Below are 22,146 nucleotides of genomic sequence, written 5' to 3'. Positions count from 1 at the left end.
GAGGAGAATCAGAGAATAAGACTAAAAATGTTTATGGCATATTTACATGGTAAATTTAATTTAAAAAAAAAAAGAGGGGTGGGTTTTGTTCACAAAGCGGGGGTTGGGTCAGGTGGATTGCCATTGTCTGGAGGAAGTGAGAGGGAACGACAAGAGTGACTTACAGATGTGAGTGGATAACTTATAACACTTTTTACATCCTGGCCCCAGGGGAATCAAATCCTTGCGTTTGAAGTACCATGCTCTATCAACTGGATTACGTAGGACCTTGTTTGAAACATTTGGGCGCTGATGACAGGCAGTATGTGACGGACAAACTTATTTCTTTATATCCATAGACATTCATTAGCAGTGCAAGGCAGTTACGTTCATGTGTAATTCTCACTCCTTCCTGGAAAAGGCAGTAAACACAACAGAGCGTCTTTGTCTGCATGGAACTGACATCAAGAAGAAGAAAAAGACGGATGTGACCACCAGGGGTGTATTCGTCGTTATTCATTCCTCCAAATTAAACGTTTTCCTTAGGAAACAGAACAACGGGGAGGGGCCTACCTGAATATTGTCCAATAGAAATTCAGTTCAACCAAAATGCGCCAATTCTGTTTCGCTCTTTTTGCTTCTGTTTTTAAAACGTTTCGCATCTTAACAACTTTTTGGTGAAATGAATTTACCCCAGAGAAACATTCCATCTCTATAGCTACGTGTATGATGTTAGCAGGTTAGCGTAAGATACCCAGTTCATGCAGAGCTAGGAAGACATTTGTCGGTAAACAGTAGCTGTATTTGTAGAATTAGCTGTTATATTGGGAAAAGGTGAAGATGCTAGTCCTTACAGACAATACGTTAAAACCAAAATGGACATAACTTGGATTTTCTTTACTTTGTCGGAGTTCATACGATACGGTAAAGAGAAGGCTCCCTTGATTAGCAAACGTTAGGTAGCTAACTTAGCTAGCTCCCAATCAGTCATGATAACATAACAGCGTTAGCAGGACTAGCTAGCCTACATGGTTTATTTCATGTGTTGATGATCGAAACAGTCGTGAACAGTTAGCTATCCTTAGCTGTGATCATCGGATATATTAAATCTCAACATGTTGTTCTTTGTGTTTACGGAATGGTATACCAATCTGCTAAACGTAGTGTTGGACAGCAACATTAGTTAACCTGAACAAATCTAGCAACAGTAATTACTACTAAAACGTCGTGCCGCTATAGCCAAGAGATTGAGTAGCTAGTACTAGTCGAATGTTAACGTTGCTAGTAGTACAATACAATAGGTAGTATATGTCTTAGGACGCCTGCTAGTTAAATAGACTGTCAGGTGCTGTATCTGTCAACTGATCTGGTGACATGACGAATAGTGCCACTCAAATCAGGTGCATAGCTTGTTTCCTTGTAACGCGGAAATATTCAAGACTGCCGATACATTGTTTTTGAAACTGGTTACATCCTCTACAATACGAATGCTTTTTTTTATTCCAGCAATTATTATGTCGTTCATTATATATTCGTTTTAGCTGTCATACTCGTAATGGTTTTTGCCATTACATTCGTGTTTTGTTTATTTCAGATTGTATTAGAAATGACCATGACAGTTCCTTTGCCGGGGATAGGACGCTTCATTGAAATACAGCTGTTCTGTGACCAAAAGGAGACAGGCGGAAAGTCCACAGCCTGAGTAGCAGAGGTCTTCGTTGTGGAGCATTTTGGAAGGGAACCAGTTGCATGCTAAAAGCTACACACTTGGGAAAAGAAACATTAAGGCAAGGTGGAGATGTTTGCCAAACTGAAAAAAAAGATTGCTGAGGAGGCTGCCACAGCCCCCCGGACGGGAGTACGTATGCCTCGCTCCTACAGCAAAGAATCCATTACGTCTGCAGGGGCAGACTCTGGGGACGATTTTGTAAGTACCAGACTATTTGCCTAATTCCAGAATGTCTGGGCAAATCCAGTATGTATGGGCATTCCACGTTGACATTTTGGTTTCTAGGCTTTGCATGTTAGCCAAACAAAGAAGATTGATTCTTGGTCTGATAAAATATATACTTTTTACATTTCTTATTAAAAACAAAACTACTGATTTAATGATTTGGACACAATGATTTTGAATAACAGTTTGTTTTATCTTTACCCTGGAGCCATTGGCCTCAGTGGCTTAAAGAAATGTTGGTATGCGCAGCACTTTATTATTCAAGTTATCAAAGTAATCCCTACCCCAACAAAAGTGAACAAATTAACTTTGTTAGAGCATTGTGCTTTATATGCCAAGGTAGTTTTTTCTATTATGTCAGGGGGCCAGTACCATTTAAAAATGTATGCACACGGTACTGTGGTTGAGTCACTCTGGATAACACTGTCTGTTGAATGACATGTAAGTTTTAAATGTCTATAGGCTGAAATCAATAAAATATGTTCCAAAACATTCCAATGACACTGGCTCATCCAAAACATTTTCCCATAACAGTTTTTTTCAAATATTGCGATAGGTGTTTTAGTCTCTGTCAGCTGTGCATAAACTGCCACCATGGCAGTCACAATCAACAGTCAGACTTGATATTTCCAGCATAGGTATCCCAAGATAATAAAACAGTCTATCTAAAGCAATTTTAAAAATGAAGGTATCCTCTCTGCAAGTTATGCAGTTTTTTTACAATGACATTTATTTATGTACAGACTGGACTAATTATATAATTATGTGCATTTATTTATTTATTTTGCAACACCTTCAGAATCCCATGGCTGTTTATTGTATTTCTTGATCGCAAATAGCTTAACCAGCAATTAATATATTAATGTGTACTCTGCAAGCCCAATTATTAGGCAAATCATATTGAACAAACACAATGGTCTCAGTCAATCCAAAATATAATTGAACCTCAACCCTGAATGTTTAACACAGGAAAAATGAGTTTTGATCTTTCTCAGGGGATTACATAAGTGTGCACAATTATTAGGCAGCTAAATTACAAAAATAATTTCTCTAACTCACTTGTTTATACAAAATGTTTAGAAAAAGTGCAACAAATAAGTAACACAAAATGAAATTTAAATATAATTTCTGGCCTAAATATCATATTCAGTGACAGATATAGCCACCCTTCTTTTCAATAACTGCCATGAGCCTTCCATTAATGCAGTCTGTCAGTTTCTTGATCTGTTCATGATCAACTTTCGCTGAAGCAGCACCACAGCCTCCCAAATGCTGTTCAAAGAGGTGTATTGTCTTCCCTGACTGTAAATCTCACGTTTTGATAAGGGTCCACAAGTTCTCAATAGGATTTAAGTCAGGTAAGGAAGGGGGCCAGGTCATTATTTGGGCATCTTTGAGGCCCTTGCTTGCTATCCAAGCTGTGGGGTACTTGTGATGCATGTGATGGAGCATTGTCCTTCATAAAGAACATGGCCTTCTTGAATGCTGAGGACCTCTTCCTGTACCACTGCTTGAAGAAAGTATCTTCCAGAAATTGGCAGTACTTATGGGAGTTGAGTTTCAGTCCATCTTCAACCCGAAAAGGTCCAACTACCTCATCCTTAATAATAGCAGCCCATACCAGGCCCCCTCCTCCACCTTGCTGGCGTCTGACTCAAAGTGGTGCCCTGTGTGCATTAGTGATCTAGCCACGGGCCCATTCATCTGGTCCATCAAGAGTCACTCTCATTTCGTCTGTCCATAAAACCTTTGAAAAATCTGTCTTCAGGTATTTCTTTGCCCAATCTATATGCTTCAAGGTGTGAATCTTATTCAGTGGTGGTCTTCTTTCAGCCTTCTTGACCTTGGCCATGTCTCTGAGCACTTGACACAATGTACTTCTGGCCACTCCAGGTAGGATGCAGTTCTGGAATATGGTGGCACTGGAGGAGAATGGGTCCCTGGTAGCTTCACGTTTAACTCTTCTCCTGTGGTCACGCCTCAATAGTTTTGCCATTTTAAAAATGTTGCATCCGTCTGAAAGGCATTTTACAATGACTTTTCTGTGTCAGTTAAATATCTTTTGGCCCATTTTACCTGAGGTCATGAAGCTGCCTAATAATTATGCACATCTTGATATAAGGTGTTATTCACTGTTGCCACACCCTCCCTCATCACACCAATACATATCACCTGAAAATGATTCAATCCAATGAGCATTCAAGTTTAAATGGTTTGGAGTTGGAAAACGTGCATAGAAGAAATAATACGATCAGAATACTCACTTGCCTAATAATTGTGCACGCAATGTAGATTGTTGTGGTCCTCAATCAAATATGAGGTTGTAGCATAGATAGGCTTATTGTTAGGGATGACCCAAATTCATTCCAGACTGAAACCTTGCCTGGGATATGTCTCTGCTCTGAATTATGGTTCAGATGTCTACAGAAAGACTGGGATGTCTGCTGTTTTCTTTTTTTTTACTCCAGAATCTGAGTTGGATGAACCCTTACAATCGTGCTAGCAAAATTAGGTAATTAGTCATTGATATGTACTTGCCATGGATATGTGATGTATCCTGCATAAGTAGAAAACAAATGTAGAATATTGAAATATCCCCTTTTACATGTTGTATATTATTGTACATGTTGACTATTATTCAAATATTCTAGTGTGCTCTCCTATACTGAACTCTGCTCTAGTGACCTCTGCTCTTTACTGTACCTATCTCTCATGTATTGTCCAACATTGTGAAACATAGACATCTATGTTTACTTCACATATGGACCAATTTAAACTCTCCACATTATCGATAAATGTTCTTAGTGTGTAGAGATTCTGAAGCCACCACCTGACAGTAATGGCCCAGAGCCTCAATTAGTGTTTCCCTCTGTGGCCAGATAATAGCATTTCTGTGAATCTCTGATGTAATAGAACCACGCTCAGGGACTGTAAGGATGATGTAAATCGCTACCACACATTAAGCCTATCAGATGTCCCCTTCATGGTGATGTCAACAGTGCTGTGTTTGCAATATGAGATATTAATATTGACTTTGCAAATGCCATTAAACTATTAGGCCAAATGTACAGCACTTACAGTTGGCAGAGCCTAGGAAAGACCCACAAAGCGATGTGCTGCATTTTGAAGTTTGGTGTATTTTAAAATACCAGAAGGCTTGACTTTTTTTAAAGGGTACATTTCCTCTTGGGTAATGTTTTGGGTCTGTGTAAGCTAGCCTACTGTTATATGGTTGGGTTTGTCTGGGAAATTTCTGTCCAGGAACCTGTGGATTAATGTTTGAGTACAATATAAACTCACTTTTGTCATTGGTGACATTATTTCTGATGTATTACCCCAAACAGGGCAGGTTAATACACTGTTGAGTTTAAGGCATCAGCCTTTGTAACCTGAAACCCAGTTCAGCTCGAACCTGATCCTAGGCAACAGCAATGACTGGGTCTGGTTTCAATGATGGACTCTGTTGACAACTTTAATAAGGAAAACAACTGTAACGGGCAGGGTCCTCTTCAGACAGATTACTTTCCCAACAAATCAAAAGTGGCAAAATGCCACAATACCAAACCGAAGTTTGCAGGCAGACAGCTTTTTTTGTCTGTAGATGATGCAAACCAGCCACTTATACATTTGTCATTAAAAGAAAGGATCTGGTCTGCTGCCATTCCACTACATACAGCTGCTGATGCTTTCCTGATGTTGCATCATTTCACAGTGTGATACAGAGAAATTGCTGGGTCCTTTTTTTGGATTCTTTAGCACCTACTGACATACTCCCTGTGCTGAAGTCATGCCCCGATGTGTATCATCAGTTTCGTTTAGTCATGTCGGTAGTGACATGCTTGTAATGACATATTTAGGCACTCCCAAACTTGCTCGGTGCCAAGCTAGCCTTTTATTGTGTACAGTGTTAAGCCGCAGCTTTGTGGAAGGCAACCCGGATGCCTGGAGAGAGAACTGGTCGGCTATCAGGTCTGCCCTGCTCTGTTTACCTGACACGTAAGCACTAGAGCACACGCCACTCATGTGTATCTCCTTTTCCTTCGGGGGGGTAGCTTAAAGCGCCACAACAGCAGTTCAAGTCAATGTCATCATTTTTGTGAAAGAATTGGGAATGCCCAAATGGGAACTGTGTAAATGCTATGGTTTACCCTATGAGATACATTCTTATTACTACTTATTTTCAGGGCCATGCAAGCAAGCTGCTTGCAATGCCAGTATTGCGAGTTTGATTTCCATGTGGGACCAGTAAGAAAACGTACGTATTCACTACTGCACATAGCTCTGAAATGACTTCAAACATTATTCGGTAGTGTAGAAATATCAGTCTCAAGCTGCCTCTTGATTATTGCAGTGTGTAGGGCTATATCATTTCTAGGCTTTTGAAAGAGTATCTCAGCTCCATACCTCTTGCTGCTGTCCAGGGCACATTGGTGCTGTAGTCTTTGCTCAGAGGGTTTTGACCAACTTTATATTATTTTTTGAGAGCACAGACTTCCTTCTTAGCTTTCATGTAGGCCAAGTATGTGCGGTCTCTTTCTGAATCTGCACGTGGAAAAAATGATGAGGTGGAACTTGCCGTCAAGACTTTTTCCTCTTTTATTTTTGGTCAGTCTCTGCGACCGGCACCAGCAGTCACCAGCAGTCACCACCCGCCCAGTCAAGTAACAATGCATGTGTTTTAAATGTATCCTCACTCAGCCTTTCGTAAGTAATACAACACATGATTTATTACTAGTGTTACCATTCATCAAGGTTTTTAACAGAACAAACACTGGGTCAAATCACTGGTAGGGCAGTTCTACTCATTTCTTTACAACTATTCAGATTGGTAGAGCTCAGGCTTTATTTGGACTCAGAATGTGATCGAAGTTGTGGGATTGTCCTCTTGACTGCATTTGTACATGCCACTGTTCATTACATTGGTATTTTAGCGTTCTCAGAGCACAGTAAATACAATCATTAAAGGCTTTCACAGATGGTTATGGATTTCACTGTACACTTGGACTCCGTTGTTTCACATATAAATGTACGCCAAACAAAAGACCTCGGTTTAAATATGTATGAAACCATATGCACAAGGCCTGCATTTATACAGTACTTTTTTTATTTCAAATACTTACTATACATTTTTATTTTATTTAAGGTTAATATCCCAACAATTCAGGCTAATCAGTAATCAATGTGATGGTGTAACTTCATGTTGGTGTTATTTCACTGTTATACGTCATATAACGTGTGTGTGTGTGTGTGTGTGTGTGTGTGTGTGTGTGTGTATGTGTGTGTGTGTGTGTGTGTGTGTGTGTGTGTGTGTGTGTTTTTGTGACTTGTCAGGACATTTTGTCCCCATAACTATACTAAAACCTGAACAATGTGACTTGTGGGGACATTTTTCATGTCCCCACATTTCAAAAGTCATTTTCTGGCTCAGAGTTTAGTTTTAGGGTCAAACTTAAAATTAACTTTAGAGTTAGAATTGGGGTTTCTTTAAGGTCCAGGTGTTGTTGGTTAAGTTTAGGGTTAAGGTTAGGCATTACATCTAGGTAAAGTTTAGCCATAAATGTTACTTTATTGAGGTTAAGGTTAGGGTTAGGTTAAGGTTAGGGTTAAGGTTAGGGCAAGGGAGCATGGAATTTTGTTTTTCTGGTCCCCACATGTCACAAAAAACAGTCTGGTGTGTGTGGGTGTGTGTGTGTACAGTATCTCACAAAAGTGAGTACACCCCTCACATCTTTGAACATATTTGATAATATCTTTTCATGTGACAACACTGAAGAATAACACTTAGCTACAGTGTAATGTAGTGAGTGTACAGCTTGTATAACAGTGTAAATTTGCTGTCCCCTCACAATAACACAACAACCATTAATGTCTAAACCGCTGGCTACAAAAGTGAGTAGACCCCTAAGTGAAAATGTCCAAATTGGGCCCAAAGTGTCAATATTTTGTGTGACCACCATTATTTTCCAGCACTGCCTTAACCCTCTTGGGCATGGAGTTCACCAGAGCTTCACAGGTTGCCACTGGAGTCCTCTTCCACTCCTCCATGACGACATCACAGAGCTGGTTGATGTTAGAGACCTTGCGCTCCACTTTCCATTTGAGGATGCCTCACAGATGCTCAATAGGGTTTAGGTCTGGTGACATGCTTGGCTAGTCCATCACCTTTACCCTCATCTTCTTTAGCAAGGCAGTGATCGTCTTGGAGGGGTGCTATCATGTTGGAATACTGCCCTGCGGCCCAGTCTCCGAAGGGAGGGGATCATGCTCTGCTTCTGTATGTCACAGTACATGTTGGCATTCATGGTTCCCTCAATGAACTATCGCTCCCCAGTGCCGGCTGCACTCATGCAGCCCCAGACCATGGCGCTCCCACCACTATGCTTAACTGTAGGCAAGACACACTTGTCTTTGTACTCCTCACCTGGTTGCCACCACTCACATTTGACACCATCTGAACCTAATAAGTTTATCATGGTCTCATCAGACCACAGGACATGGTTCCAGTAATCCATGTCCTTAGTCTGCTTGTCTTCAGCAAACTGTTTGCAGGCTTTCTTGTGCATCATCTTTAGAAGAGGCTTCCTTCTGGGACGACAGCCATGAGCACTGACAGGCTGACATTTCTTCAGTGTTGTCACATGAAAAGATATAATCAAATATTTATATAAATGTGAGGGGTGTACTCACCTTTGTGCAATACTGTATATGTGTATACTGAATATAATATTTCTGAGTACCTTGTATGTGTGTGTGTGTGTGTGTGTGTGTGTGTGTGTTTTGTTAGGAAAGGGTGAATGCGTTCAGTTTACACTTGCTTTTTCTTCAATGCTTGACATCATGGAGAGAGTGGTGTCTAGGGGCCCATGTGACATGACTGCTCTCATTTTCACAGTTTTGAATTATTCAAGTCATTGACTGGCAAGATGGTCACATTTCCTTATAGGTTATCACTCCCCTTTGTAGTTAAGTATAACCAGCAATTCAGGATATCATATTCTAATTCAAGTTACCTCTGATATTTTTGTAATTTAGTGAATGCTCTTATCTAGACTACCTTGCAGTAGTAAGTGCATACATATTCATCTTTTCCTGAAATTGTCATCGTCCTAGTTCCTGTGAGTGGAATATTCCATCATCTCCACGACAGCCAGCACATGGATCCGTGGCACCATAGTCATGAACCTTGTGACCCGCTGAGTTCCTGCACTGATGTTGTGTTGTGTTGACCTGCAGGCCTCTGATGGCAGCAGCTCCAGGGATGACCTTTCCTCCCAGATCCTCAGAAGGAATGATCAGATCCGCAAGCTGGAGGCCAAACTGTCAGGTGAGGCACGTCTTTAAGGGACCAGTTTAATCAGGGCGAGGGGGTACACCGGGACACTCATTTAGGGCTCGTTTTTTTCCAATTCCTCCCTCAGTATTTAAGGTTAGGATTTGCGCTAGGCAAATCAATTCTAGGTCTGTGTCTAGTGTGCAGATCAGTTCCCTCTGGTCAAAGGTCACAACCAACAGGTGATGTCTGGTTTTCCTTCATGGATTTCCTTGTTAGAGATTCGGCAGAGGTTGTATTTTCCAACCTGGGTAAAAGTCTCATAATTATGACCCCAATAAAACTCACAGTTGTGATGCCACGAACGGTAATGATGACGTATGTCCTTGTCAAATGCCAAGATACACTTTGAAGATGTTTCACAGCTACCATCTCATGTCAGTCCGCTCTCCCCCATTGTAGTGAAGAAGTGCTGACATTCTCAGTCCTCCTGCTCTCCTCTCACATGTGAATGTTCTGAAGTGCAGTCAGGGAAAAGCCATACAGTTTCATCGGAAAGCGATGCAAATATCTGTTAGACCCATTTCATTGATCCAATCATTATGTTCGTCAAAATTGACTGGCAATTACAAATATTCCATAAACCCACAAATGTCGCTCCTCCCTCAGGTCTGCATCGGTGTAGGGATGAGACTGTTCATCCTGTATATGAATCAGGCTTTGTGTCCTCCTGGACACCTTGAGCGAGCGTTCATGAATTGAGAAAACCTGTGGTTTACTACATGATGGTTATGGTTTTTCTACATAAAATAGTACTGAGATAATTCTGAGGTCGACTTAAGTTTCAGTTATGGGATTTTGTTTTGCTTTAACCCCAGCGTTTCTGTCTACACCTCATGGTATTTGTTCTTAACACTGACCTTTGCACAAAGTTATGATGGGTTAACCTTTATAATGTTTCATTGGTTTTTTACCACATTCTCACCCGGTGATGTTAAGAGCAAATGCCATGGCTTTTAGTGTACCCTTGTAGGTTCTGTGTCTTTCCTTGTCCTTTTGAGGTTTGTGTGTGTGACCCTTTACAAAAGGTTAAAGATCGCACATCCTCATGCAGCCTCTTAATTAGAATGGTTTTCTCATCTAAGAAAATCATTTGTTTTTCTTTCTATTTTTTTTCTTGGTCATTTTTGTTTCGTATGCCTTATTTATTCTCCTCATCCCCGTCCCTTTTACCCTCATCCACCTGTCCCCATGTCCTGTGTATGTGTGTCTGTGTGTGTAAATGTGTGGTGTGGTGTGTGTGTGTGTGTGTGTGTTTGTATGTATATGTACATTTGTGTTTCTGTGCTGATGGTATTCCATCACCCACCTCCTGCCGCTAGACTACGCTGAACAGCTCCGACTCATGCAGAAGACCAAGGACAAGCTTGAAATTGCATTAGAAAAACACCAGGATTGTACGTACCTCTACTCTCCTCCCATTTTGCTTCCTTTCTTTTTCCCATATGTTTGTCTGCTGGCTGTGGTGACCCGGAGCACTGTCAGGCGCTCGTTGAAGGATGCAGAATCACGCAGCCACTGTGGGCTTTACATTTAAAAGATTCATTGTAGATGCCAACAGTGTTTGTTGTTTGATTATTTACGGCACTGTTTATAAGTAGTGGAGTACAATTTATTTGAATTCTTTCCTAATGCATTTTTTTCTAATGCATTTCTACTCACAGTAATCAATTTCATATGACTAACAACAATGTAGAAATGAAATATTTAGCAATGTACTAATGCAACATATGTTGGATGTCTGTGTTGGCCATGCTTAGCTAGACGCACTGCTTGCCTTTGCTTCTTAGCTTGGTTTACGGGACATTCTATGGCCAATTTGACTCTCACCCTTTCACAGCAAGCGGCTACTAACCACTGAAAACTCTACAACCTGCTGTTTGACTGGAGCCAGCTGTGGCTATCTCATTGTAGTGCTCATTATCCCTCTCTCTGTCGCTACCCAGCCTCCATGAGGAAACTGCAGGACCAGAATGAGACTCACCAGGCCAGTCGAGCCAGAATGGCCGAAGACATGGCTTTGGCCCTGGAAAAGAAGGATCAGGTGTGCATCACATCCTTCGCACAACAAGACGTACCTATTATGTGTGTAGTTGGTTAATTACTGTCTTTGTCTGTAGGAATGGAAGGAAAGGATGTCAATACTAGAGCAGGTAACTGATATGCGACTTGCCTTATAACATCTGATATTCTCAATTTTAATGTAGCCAGTTAGATCAGTGACCTGTGTTTGTGATTCAGGAGAAGACGTCTCTGGCTCTGCGGTTGGATGAGATGCTGGAGCAGAGTCTCAGTCTGTTCCAGAAGAGGGACGATCTGGATGAGCTGGAGGGTTTCCAGCAGCAGGAGCTGGCCAAAGTCAAACACATGGTGAGTACCACAGACCACAACGTCCCACTGTCTGAAGCCAACCAAATACTTAGCATTAAGACCTTTCAAACTGAGATTTTGTACCTGGTATTGTATATCTCAGACCTACTTTTGGAATTTTAATTCCTTTCTTTGGTCACTCCTGTTCCGTTATGGCAGTTACTGAGAAAAGAGGAGCAGCTGGGCCAGCGGGAGAGAGAGCTTCAGCAGAAGGAGGCCGAGCTGCACACGACCAAGAAGGATCTGGCTGAAGCCCAAGGGAAGCTGTGGAATCTGGGAGTGGAGCACAAGGAACAGTGCAGGATCAACACGGAGCTGGAGATCGAAAGGTAAGAGCAGGGCGCATAGATCGATGACGCAAATAATTCACTGATTGCCTCTGTGTATGAAATAATGGGCATATTAGTGTAGTGCCTTTTCCCCTGTACTGTTTCTTCGTAAGGGACAGGTAGTATGCCAGTTTATTTGGTAAAGTCTTTACTGTGTTGTCTGAGGGTTGGGTTGGTTCCTAATTGTAGAGTGGTGTTTGTGGGCTTCAGAGAGGAGCTGCTGGAGGTCCGGGAGGAGGCTGAGAAGAAGATCACTGAACTGGAGGAGAGAGGCCAGAACCTGCAGAAAGTTATCGAACAGGTGTCAGGGGACTTTCAGAAGGTGAGCCCTTGAACCCGGAGACGCTTGTTGTGTTAAAGTCCTTCCAATGGCAGGAAATGGGTTACCCATGTAAAGACGTTGTGTGAAATGTAACATTATAAAACATTAGAACCTGTATGCACTCTCCACTGTACGTCCCCGTGGATAAGAGTGTCTGCTGAATGACAAAAACGGACTAAAGGACAATAAATGTGACTGTTTTAAAAGCTTCCATTTTAAAAACAGCAGTCTAATTGTTTGTCTGCTCTCAGTCACGTCGTGTGGCAGCGGGTGTGGAGAAGTCCCTCCGGTCCCTACAGACGGAGCACAACGCCCTGAAGCTTCAGCAACACAAGGTCAGACCAGACCCCTCCCCCCACGTCGTGCCCCTCCTTCTCCTTCCCTGTCATAACAAGAACGTCATGCTCATCCGTCCTCTCATCCCGTTGGCCTCCAGGCGGCAGTAACTGACGAGGACAAGGAGCGGGTCCTGCTCGACCTGCAGGAGAAGGTCTCCTCTCTGGAGAGGCGCCTGCGGGGCAACCTGAGCGAAGACGAGCTTCTCCGGGAGCTGCTCAACGAGGTACCCGCGTAGCAGTCGGCCGATCCGGAAGACACGAGACTTGTGAGGGGGAATACCTGAGAGGGTTGTGATGCATGCCTTCCCTCCTTTTTCCTGTGTGTTGGCGTTTAGAAGTCCGCCCTTGAGCAGAAGCTGGAGGACACAAGAGCAGGGCTGCTGGAGGCCCGGACGAACCATGCAGACACGGTCAGCTCTCTGGAGGCTCAGGTAAACAGACCTCTGCCTCCTCATCAGCGCAGCATACTGGCTCACAGGAAGTCGATTTAAAGGCTCCATTGGGTATCTCCTTACACCTGTACCCCCGTTGGGCTTGAATGTGATAACAGAGCGATGAAAGACTGGTGGAGTGGCTCAAAATATGTGCCTATATTGCCCCCCGAACATTATCCATACCCAGGCCTCATGAACGTTCTTTGTTATTAAATTGTTGCCAGAGTCAAATTCCACGCATATAAGGGGTTAACATCATTATGGGAAACATTTCAGGGACTTGTGTGTTACTATCATTGTACATACTCCCTCAGATATCCCGACTCAACAACAGTGTCACAGAACTACAGACCCTGTTGCGACACAAAGACGACTCTTCGAAGAACTACAAGCAGAGAACTGATGCACAGGTGAGACGTCAGACACACTGGGTAGGGACAGGGTCATAGGTCACCTTCTCACTGACCCGTGTCTCTGTGTGACAGATTGCAGGTCTGGAACAGCAGGTGCTGGAGAGCAGCGAGAGGCTCAAGAGCACTGAGCAGCAAATCACTGACCAACAGGCGCACCTGGACAAACTGGTAAACATGTCAGATTAACGCCACAACACTGTTGATCTGATGCTGGGCCCTTTGCACTCACGTGTCTAATAAGAGTTGTCCATGTTTCTGATGAAAGAGACAGTATGTTTGATGTCATTTGTCTTTAGACTAATTAGAATGTCTATGTTAATAAAAATGTTTGGTGCTTTTTGGTGTTGCAGCTTTAATGCTCCAATTCTACACATTTTGCTATGTGGCAGAGACAGCGTTGCACTTGACATGTTCATTATTTTTGGGGGTGATTAAAGTAGGAATATTTGTTATTATACTGTGATCCCCAACAATAATGTTCCTCATGGTTATGAACATACACTCACCTAAAGGATTATTAGGAACACCTGTTCAATTTCTCATTAATGCAATTATCTAATCAACCAATCACATGGCAGTTGCTTCAATGCATTTAGGGGTGTGGTCCTGGTCAAGACAATCTCCTGAAATCCAAACTGAATGTCAGAATGGGAAAGACAGGTGATTTAAGCAATTTTGAGCGTGGCATGGTTGTTGGTGCCAGATGGGCCGGTCTGAGTATTTCACAATCTGCTCAGTTACTGGGATTTTCACGCACAACCATTTCTAGGGTTTACAAAGAATGGTGTGAAAAGGAACATCCAGTATTCAGCAGTCCTGTGGGCGAAAATGCCTTGTTGATGCTAGAGGTCAGAGGAGAATGGGCCGACTGATTCAAGCTGATAGAAGAGCAACTATGACTGACATAACCACTCGTTACAACCGAGGTATGCAGCAAAGCATTTGTGAAGCCACAACACACACAACCCTGAAGCGGATGGGCTACAACAGCAGAAGACCCCACCGGGTACCACTCATCTCCACTACAAATAGGAAAAAGAGACTACAATTTGCACAAGCTCACCAAAATTGGACAGTTGAAGACTGGAAGAATGTTGCCTGGTCTGATGAGTCTCGATTTCTGTTGAGACATTCAGATGGTAGAGTCAGAATTTGGCGTAAACAGAATGAGAACATGGATCCATCATGCCTTGTTACCACTGTGCAGGCTAGTGGTGATGGTGTAATGGTGTGGGGGATGTTTTCTTGGCATACTTTAGGCCCCTTAGTGCCAATTGGGCATTGTTTAAATGCCACAGCCTACCTGAGCATTGTTTCTGACCATGTCCATCCCTTTATGACCACCATGTACACATCCTCTGATGGCTACTTCCAGCAGGATAATGCACCATGTCACAAAGCTCGAATCATTTCAGATTGGTTTCTTGAACATGACAATGAGTTCACTGTACTGAAATGGCCCCCACAGTCACCAGATCTCAACCCAATAGAGCATCTTTGGGGATGTGGTGGAACGGGAACTTCGTGCCCTGGATGTGCATCCCACAAATCTCCATCAACTGCAAGATGCTATCCTATCAATATGGGCCAACATTTCTAAAGAATGCTTTCAGCACCTTGTTGAATCAATGCTACGTAGAATTAAGGCAGTTCTGAAGGCGAAAGGGGGTGAAACACAGTATTAGTATGGTATTCCTAATAATCCTTTAGGTAAGTGTATATTCCAATAAATAATATTACACTGTAACGTCTTTCGCCTTCTAAACATTTTCCATAGCTCGATCACTTGGCAATAATCTGAAATCTAAATCCAAATGTTTGAGAACCATTGTCTTCCCCCCTGGGCTGTCCCACAGCAGGTAGAGTGGAGTGTGGAGAGGGACCGGCTGCAGCAGCAGGTGTCTGCAGAACAGCTGCAGGGCCAGGAGAGGGCAGGCCAGCTGCAGGAGCAGATCACTGCGCTACAGAGAGACAGACACACAGAGCACACCTCTGCCCAAACCAGGATTGTGAGTCTCAGATCTCAATGAACACTTACCCTGCAAGTCTTGGTGTTGTTCGTAACTCAACCGTTATGGTTCATTTTCAGTTTTGGTATTTGGTGGAACTTTAATGCCTTTTTTGATTGGCTCAGCTTCTTCATTGGTCTCTGTGGATCATTCATTCCCGGTTGCTGTGAGATTTCATGTCATTTGATCTCGTCTACAGGTCTGGAATGGAGCTGGACTCATATGAGGCTATCATATATGTCATTCGATATTGGATTGTTTGTTTCTGCTTTTCATTTTCTCTAACATCCCTTTACTGCTGCTTCTCATCCTCAGCCGTCACTCTCACTCTCTGTGTTGTTTATCCCCAGAGTGAGTTGGAGGAGGAGAGAGCATCTTTGCTGAGAGGGAGAGATGAAGCTGACATGGCTCTGAGGAGACGGACAGAAAAACTGGAGCAAGCCAGGGTCAGACATACTTCCTGCTTCACATTAAGCAGTTAGTTTAAAACAAGAAGTTGTACATACATATATTTCAATAAGCTTAGTTTCATTAAATGACTCTCTTGGGTCACTCCATATGATTTACATGCTGTGTCACGCCATTTGTACGCAAACAGGGACTGCATTACAATGTCCTTTTATGTGTCCTCAGTCGGAGCTGAGCAGCAGACAGACAGTGAGTGTGGAGATAGCCATGGCCCTGGAGGACACCAGGAGACAGAAGGAGGAGCTCCAACTACAGGTCTGGAGACTCCTCCATTATATCACATCCTCCATTTTCTCAGTATCAAATAACAAAATCCCGTTCTCTTCAGACTGTGTTAAAACCCGGTTCATTTCCCCGTCTCCTTTCCCAGGTAGGGGAGATCACGGCGTCACTACAGTCAGCATCGCACAGACTGGCCCTCGTCACGGAGCAGCTGAAGCAGAGGGAGGAGGAACTTGGAACACTTCGCAATGGTGAACACCTGACTTCTGCGTCTGTATGCCTTTCCTTTGTCTCCCATCTGGATTGGGAGATCGGTGTTGACCACTGGGGTGTTTACACCTAACGTTCCCTTTCCTGATGTCAGAGCTGCAGAGTGCTCGGAACACCCGGTCCCAGATCCAGGAGGAGGTGGAGAGGCTGCGGCTGATGGCCCAGGAGAGACAGGAGGAGAAAGACAGCCAGCTGGTCAGCCTGAGGCAGGAGCTCCTCACCCAAACCGAACAGCTGGACTCCTGCCAGTCACGGGTCAGAACACACAACGGGGGGCACGGACGTTAAGCTACTTCAGTCTCCTTTTATTAAGTCCTTCTCAGCTTCCAAAAACTGTCCATAATTCACAGGCATGTCAGTACGGCACTGTGTCCTACCTGCTCTGAAAACCGTGACGAACGTGACACTGGACCGATGACCAAAGTCGTCTTAAAATGCAACATCCAATAAAAACCTTGCCCCTGAGGGCCAGAGGTCCATTCGCACAATTTTGCCTGCTAGGAAGTGTCCACTCTGACTGAGTGTGTGTTCCCCAGGTATCAGAGCTGGAGGTGGAGGTGGAGACCCTGACGTTGCAACTTCAGGCACCAGAGGTTTGTGAAACGGATCAGAACGGGAGCGTGACCGTGGATGACCTGGACCACATGCAGAAGGCCAACAGAGACTTGGAGCAGCAGCTCAGTGACAAGAACAAGGTCAGTACTGGACTTCCCGGAAAAAACCACGATCAACATCACCGCACCAGCATGCTCATATAATGACTCCCGGCGCATATCCTTGTCCCTGTGTGTGTCCTTGTCTGTTTGTGTGCAGTTGTTGATTGGATGCTTGATTCTTTACAGACCATTAAGCAGCTGCAACAGAGGCTAGCAGAGCTAAAGAGGACCTTGCAGAAAGAGCTGGTGAGACATGAAATTGATATGAATGCAGGGTGTTCAAATCTGTGCCTCTTAACGTCATTCCAAAGTTAGCCCCAAAGCAGGTGTTTCAGGTTGTTTGAAAGAGTTGTGATTAGCTAGTTTTTGGTTTTTTAGCCAATGACCGTGTTTAGCTAACATTAGTCATGCTAACAAGCTGACAACTTAGGATCCCCATTAGCAAAAAGCTGCAGGTCAACAGCAGCAACTCAGGAGTCATACAAAACACTGATCAGCCATGACATTATGACCACTGACAGGTGAAGTGAATAACACTGATAATCTCGGTATCATGGCACCGGTCAGTGGGTGGGATATATTAGGCAGCAAGTGAACATTCTGTCCTCCATGTTGATGTGTTAGAAGCAGGAAAAATGGGCAAACGTAAGGATCTGAGCAACTTTGACAAGGGCCAATTTGTGATGGCTAGACGACTGGGTCCGAGCATCTCCAAAACTGTAGCCCTTGTGGGGTGTTCCCGGTCTGCAGTGGTCAGTACCTATCAAAAGTGGTCCAAGGAAGGAAAAGCGGTGAACCGGCGATAAGGTCATGGGCGGCCAAGGCTCACTGATGCACATGGGGAGCAAAGGTTGGCCCGTGGGGTCCAATCCAACAGATGAGCTACTGTAGCTCTGATTGCTGAAAAGGTTAATGCTGGTACTGATAGAAAGTTGTCAGAACACACAGTGCATCACAGTTTGTTGCGTAAGGGGCTGCGTAGCCGCAGACCAGTCAGGGTACCCATACTGGACACTGTCCACTGCCGAAAGCCTCTACAATGGGCTTGTGAACATCAGAACTGGACCCCGGAACAATGGAAGAGAAGAAGGTGGCCAGGTCTGATGAATCACGTTTTCTTTTACATCATGTGGATGGCTGGGTGCATGTGCATCACTTAGCTGGAGAACACATGGCACCAGGATGCACTATGGGAAGAATGCAAGCCAGCGGTGGCAGTGTGATGCTTTGGGAAATGTTCTGCTGGGAAACCTTGGATCCTGCCATTCATGTGGATGTTACTTTGACACGTACCACCTACCTGAACATTGTGGCAGACCATGTGCACCCTTTCATGGCAACGGTATTCCCTGATGGCATTGGCCTCTTTCTGCAGGATAATTTGCCCTGCCACAAAGCAAAAATGGTTCAGGAATGGTTTGAGGAACACCACAATGAGTTCAAGGTAATGACTTGACCTCCAATTTCCCCAGATCTCAGTCCAATCAAGCATCTGTGGGATGTGCTGGACTAACAGGTCCGATCCATGGAGGCCCCATTTCGCGACTTACAGGACTTAAAGGATCTGCTGCTAACGTCCTGGTGTCAGATACCACAGCACACCTTCAGAGGTCTAGTGGAGTCCATGCCTCGACAGGTCAGGGCTGTTTTGGCGGCAAAAGAGGACCTACACAATATTAGGCAGGTCGTCATAATGTTATGGCTGATCGGTGTATAATATTACATAATGACTTTGGCCTTGTTCAGTATTGAATATAATTTCCTGCCTTTAGTGATTACCTGATTATAATACAAGAGTATAACCTTTATCTTGTATGTCATTAAAAATATCACGCTGCAATAGTCATATTTAGAATATTTGCCTGATAATTTCAGAACATGACAGAATATGGTTGTTCTATTACATGTTCAGTCAGATGCCAGAATAACAGAAAAGTAACATTTTTTAAAAAGAGTAGGCTATACATTTTACAGTATATTGCTGGAGACAGATTTCAATAGTTAATTGGGCACCTGGAAATGTTCAATTAGCGAGACTCAAATTGCCATTTTAACAATAGTAGCCATTTCTAAAGAGAGTAGACTAGACCTTTTGTTATATCTCGCAAAAACACATACATTAACACACTTTGTTAACACATACATCAACTACTGTTGTTTGCTCCCTGGGGTTTAAGGCCGGGTGTCTCTGTAAAGCACTTTGTGACAACTGCTGTTGTAAAAAGGGCTTTATAAATACATTTGATTGATTGATAGAAATAAACTGGTTGTTTGTTCAATAAACTATGCTACCGTTTGTTCTAAATGTTCCCTAACTAGTCTGAATAACTAAGTCCAGGCACACAGATCCCAATAGTTAGCCACTGCTATCCACCGATCTCAATAGTTATTGTAGCTTTTGAACTTACAGAAGCAGCAATCTAGGAGAAGCGGTACAATTCCCAGAGACATTTTTAGGAACAAACACATCAATAGAATTACATTTACTTGCGCTCTTGTTCCTGATAACTGAACTGTTACGATCCAATTAGTAAACGCATTATTTTATTTCTCTGCATTATTTTTCTTTCTTGTAATTCCGAATTTCTTTTGAATACATGTTAGGTTGTCCATGCGCTGAATTTTTTGGCGGCGTGTTCTGGTTTCAGAAGCTGAAACCTGAAACCGAGTCCGAGGGGAAGGAGAGGGTCCAAGATGGGAGAGGGGAGAGGCAGGAGAGGCCAGACAGAATCTTTCCAGAGCCCACACCACCCCCAGGTCCAGCACCAGGCCCGAACACCACTGTCACCAACACGTCTGACCTCAATGACTCACGAGAAATCAACTTTGAGTACCTCAAACACGTGGTGCTGAAATTCATGTCTTCTAGAGAGGCTGAGGTGATTGCGGTCCACGTGGACCATGTTGTCATCTAAACCATATATCTGATGCTTATGGCAGGCTGTATTTAAACGTTTTGCTGCCCCCGCCCCCCCAGGCCTTCCAGCTGATCAAAGCGGTGTCCGTATTGCTGAACTTCAGTCGTGAAGAAGAGGACATGTTGAAACAGACTCTAGAATACAAGGTGACTGTTCACTTTCAGATCTTGTTTTCCTGATGTTCTTGTGAGAGAGAAAAAATAACTGTTATGGCTTGTATACCACAGGCCAGTGTATCAAATAAATCATCCATGACCCTATTTGATCTTCAATTAGTCTAGTTTCTTAAATGCACGCTCTGTTTGTATCGTGACCAAAGCTGCCTCTGGACATTTTTATTTGAAAACTTTTCCAGCCTATGTTGTGATGCCTGTATAATCTTCCCCAATTGTAACCCTAACCATAACAGCCTAGGAGTGATAATTAATTTGGTATAAAAAGTAGCCTGGCTGGGTTTGTTTTTCAGATGTCTTGGTTTGGATCGAAGCCTTCTCCAAAGGGTATTGTTCGGCCGTCTGTCTCGGGGGCACCTACTCACTGGAGCTGAGGGAAGAGACGAGAAGACGACAGAGACACACACACGTGACTTCTATCCTGCCCTTGCATGACATCTCCCATCACTGTGGTAAACAACTGAACATTGTGAAGAGGACACTACCTGAGCTTTAAAACTGTTTCTCACACGACTCAGAGTCCTATGTAGCTCCAATCTTTCCTGAGAAGGACTTTTCTCTGCTATTTCTTCTTTTTGATGTGATTTTTATTTACAAACAAAACAGTGAAAGCAGACATGAGGTTTATCCATTGATAAATATTAACCTTAGGAGTCCCTTGTCCCTCTGGGAATCCAGTTAACATGAGATCTGTGATTGAAACAGTCCACGTGTGTGTTAAAAGAGAATGTAATGTAAGTCTATGTGCTCCAATGTCTCTTTTTTTCCCATATATTCAGACAGAGAAAACGGTATTTACTGCCAATCACTACCTATGGTCTATGCTTGGGAAAGAGATTTAGTTGGATTGTGAGTGCATGATAATTATAACCGTGTTAATACTACCACCCTAATCAACCCCTCTTCAGGTGAATGGAACCTCCCAAGATTTCTGAAGGACCCTTCAAAACAGTCTTTCATTTGGTTCTTTCCTATAACAATATTAACTCGAGGGCTTATGTAGGAAAATCCCTTGTTAAAATGAGAACTTGAGGCAGGTTTGCTGTTCTCTTAAAGGGGAATGATAACCATGAATCAGTGGCTTTGATGTTGATGGATTTTCTTTTTTAAATGTTATGTAAAGACAGAAGTGACTCTTAATATAATGTGAAATAAGTACATAATTATTGAAAGGTATCTAAATAAGAATTTTCTGAGGATGTGCTCTACCTTGAACTGCCTTGCGTTTGTGTAAATGAAAAGTACATTCCATATGTCTATTTATATATGAAAACTGTACATATGCTTTGAGAACTTTATAAATCAGTGGATGTAAGTGATTTTGTTTGATGTTGCAGTATTTTACACCTTATCAATTCCTTGTTGCCAGTCTTTGCTTTATGTCCTGTCTCACTGGCCATTGGCATCTTATAGGAACTACAGTGAGGTGAAAAGTATTTGATCCACTGCTGATTTTGTAAGTTTTCCCTCTGACAAAGAAATGATCAGTCTATAATTTTAATGGTAGGTTTATTTGAACAGTGAGAGAGACAATAACAACAAAAAAATCCAGAAGAACGCATGTCAAAAATGTTATATATTTATTTGCATTTTAAGGAGTGAAATAAGTATTCGACCCCTCTGCAAAAAATGACGTAGTACTTGGTGGTAAAATCCTTGTTGGTAATCACAGAGGTCAGACGTTTCTTATAGTTGGCCACCAGGTTTGCACACATCTCAGGAGGGATTTTGTCCCACTCCTCTTTGCAGATCTTCAAGTCATTAAGGTTTCGAGGCTGACGTCTGGCAACTGGAACCTTCAGCTCCCTCCACAGATTTTCTATGGGATTAAGGTCTGGAGACTGGCTAGGCCACTCCAGGACCTTAATGTGCTTCTTCTTGAGCCACTCATTTGTTGCCTTGGCCGTGTGTTTTGGGTCATTGTAATGCTGGAATACCCATCCACGACACATTTTCAATGC

The 22,146-nt window shown here is 43.1% G+C and overlaps 1 protein-coding gene across 4 annotated transcripts; it reads left to right on the top strand.

The window, feature by feature from the left end:
- The first annotated feature begins 706 nt into the window (after window positions 1–706).
- Window positions 707–21,540, top strand: golga1 (golgin A1). Of its 4 annotated transcripts, none has more exons than XM_010876212.3 (24): window positions 707–903; window positions 1,655–1,906; window positions 9,167–9,257; window positions 10,586–10,660; window positions 11,210–11,307; window positions 11,384–11,416; window positions 11,505–11,633; window positions 11,793–11,962; window positions 12,173–12,284; window positions 12,536–12,619; window positions 12,721–12,846; window positions 12,958–13,053; window positions 13,371–13,466; window positions 13,542–13,637; window positions 15,326–15,478; window positions 15,829–15,924; window positions 16,112–16,201; window positions 16,317–16,419; window positions 16,533–16,693; window positions 16,975–17,133; window positions 17,281–17,340; window positions 19,743–19,973; window positions 20,072–20,158; window positions 20,479–21,540. In XM_010876212.3, the coding sequence occupies exons 2-24, from the start codon at window positions 1,778–1,780 to the stop codon at window positions 20,557–20,559; spliced, it is 2,556 nt and encodes an 851-aa protein (XP_010874514.2). In that variant the 5' UTR covers window positions 707–903; window positions 1,655–1,777; the 3' UTR covers window positions 20,560–21,540. The 4 variants fall into 4 exon arrangements, with proteins under 4 accessions (XP_010874514.2, XP_010874513.2, XP_019907706.2 ...); XM_010876211.3 differs by having other exon boundaries at window positions 1,574–1,906; XM_020052146.3 differs by lacking the exon at window positions 707–903 and adding an exon at window positions 1,272–1,379 and having other exon boundaries at window positions 1,574–1,906.
- Window positions 21,541–22,146: the final 606 nt, after the last annotated feature.

This window comes from Esox lucius, chromosome 13 (assembly GCF_011004845.1).
Source record: "Esox lucius isolate fEsoLuc1 chromosome 13, fEsoLuc1.pri, whole genome shotgun sequence".
Taxonomy (NCBI): Eukaryota; Metazoa; Chordata; class Actinopteri; order Esociformes; family Esocidae; genus Esox; species Esox lucius.
The sequence above is the reverse complement of the archived record's forward strand: the minus strand, read 5'-3'. Positions and strand labels throughout refer to the sequence as shown.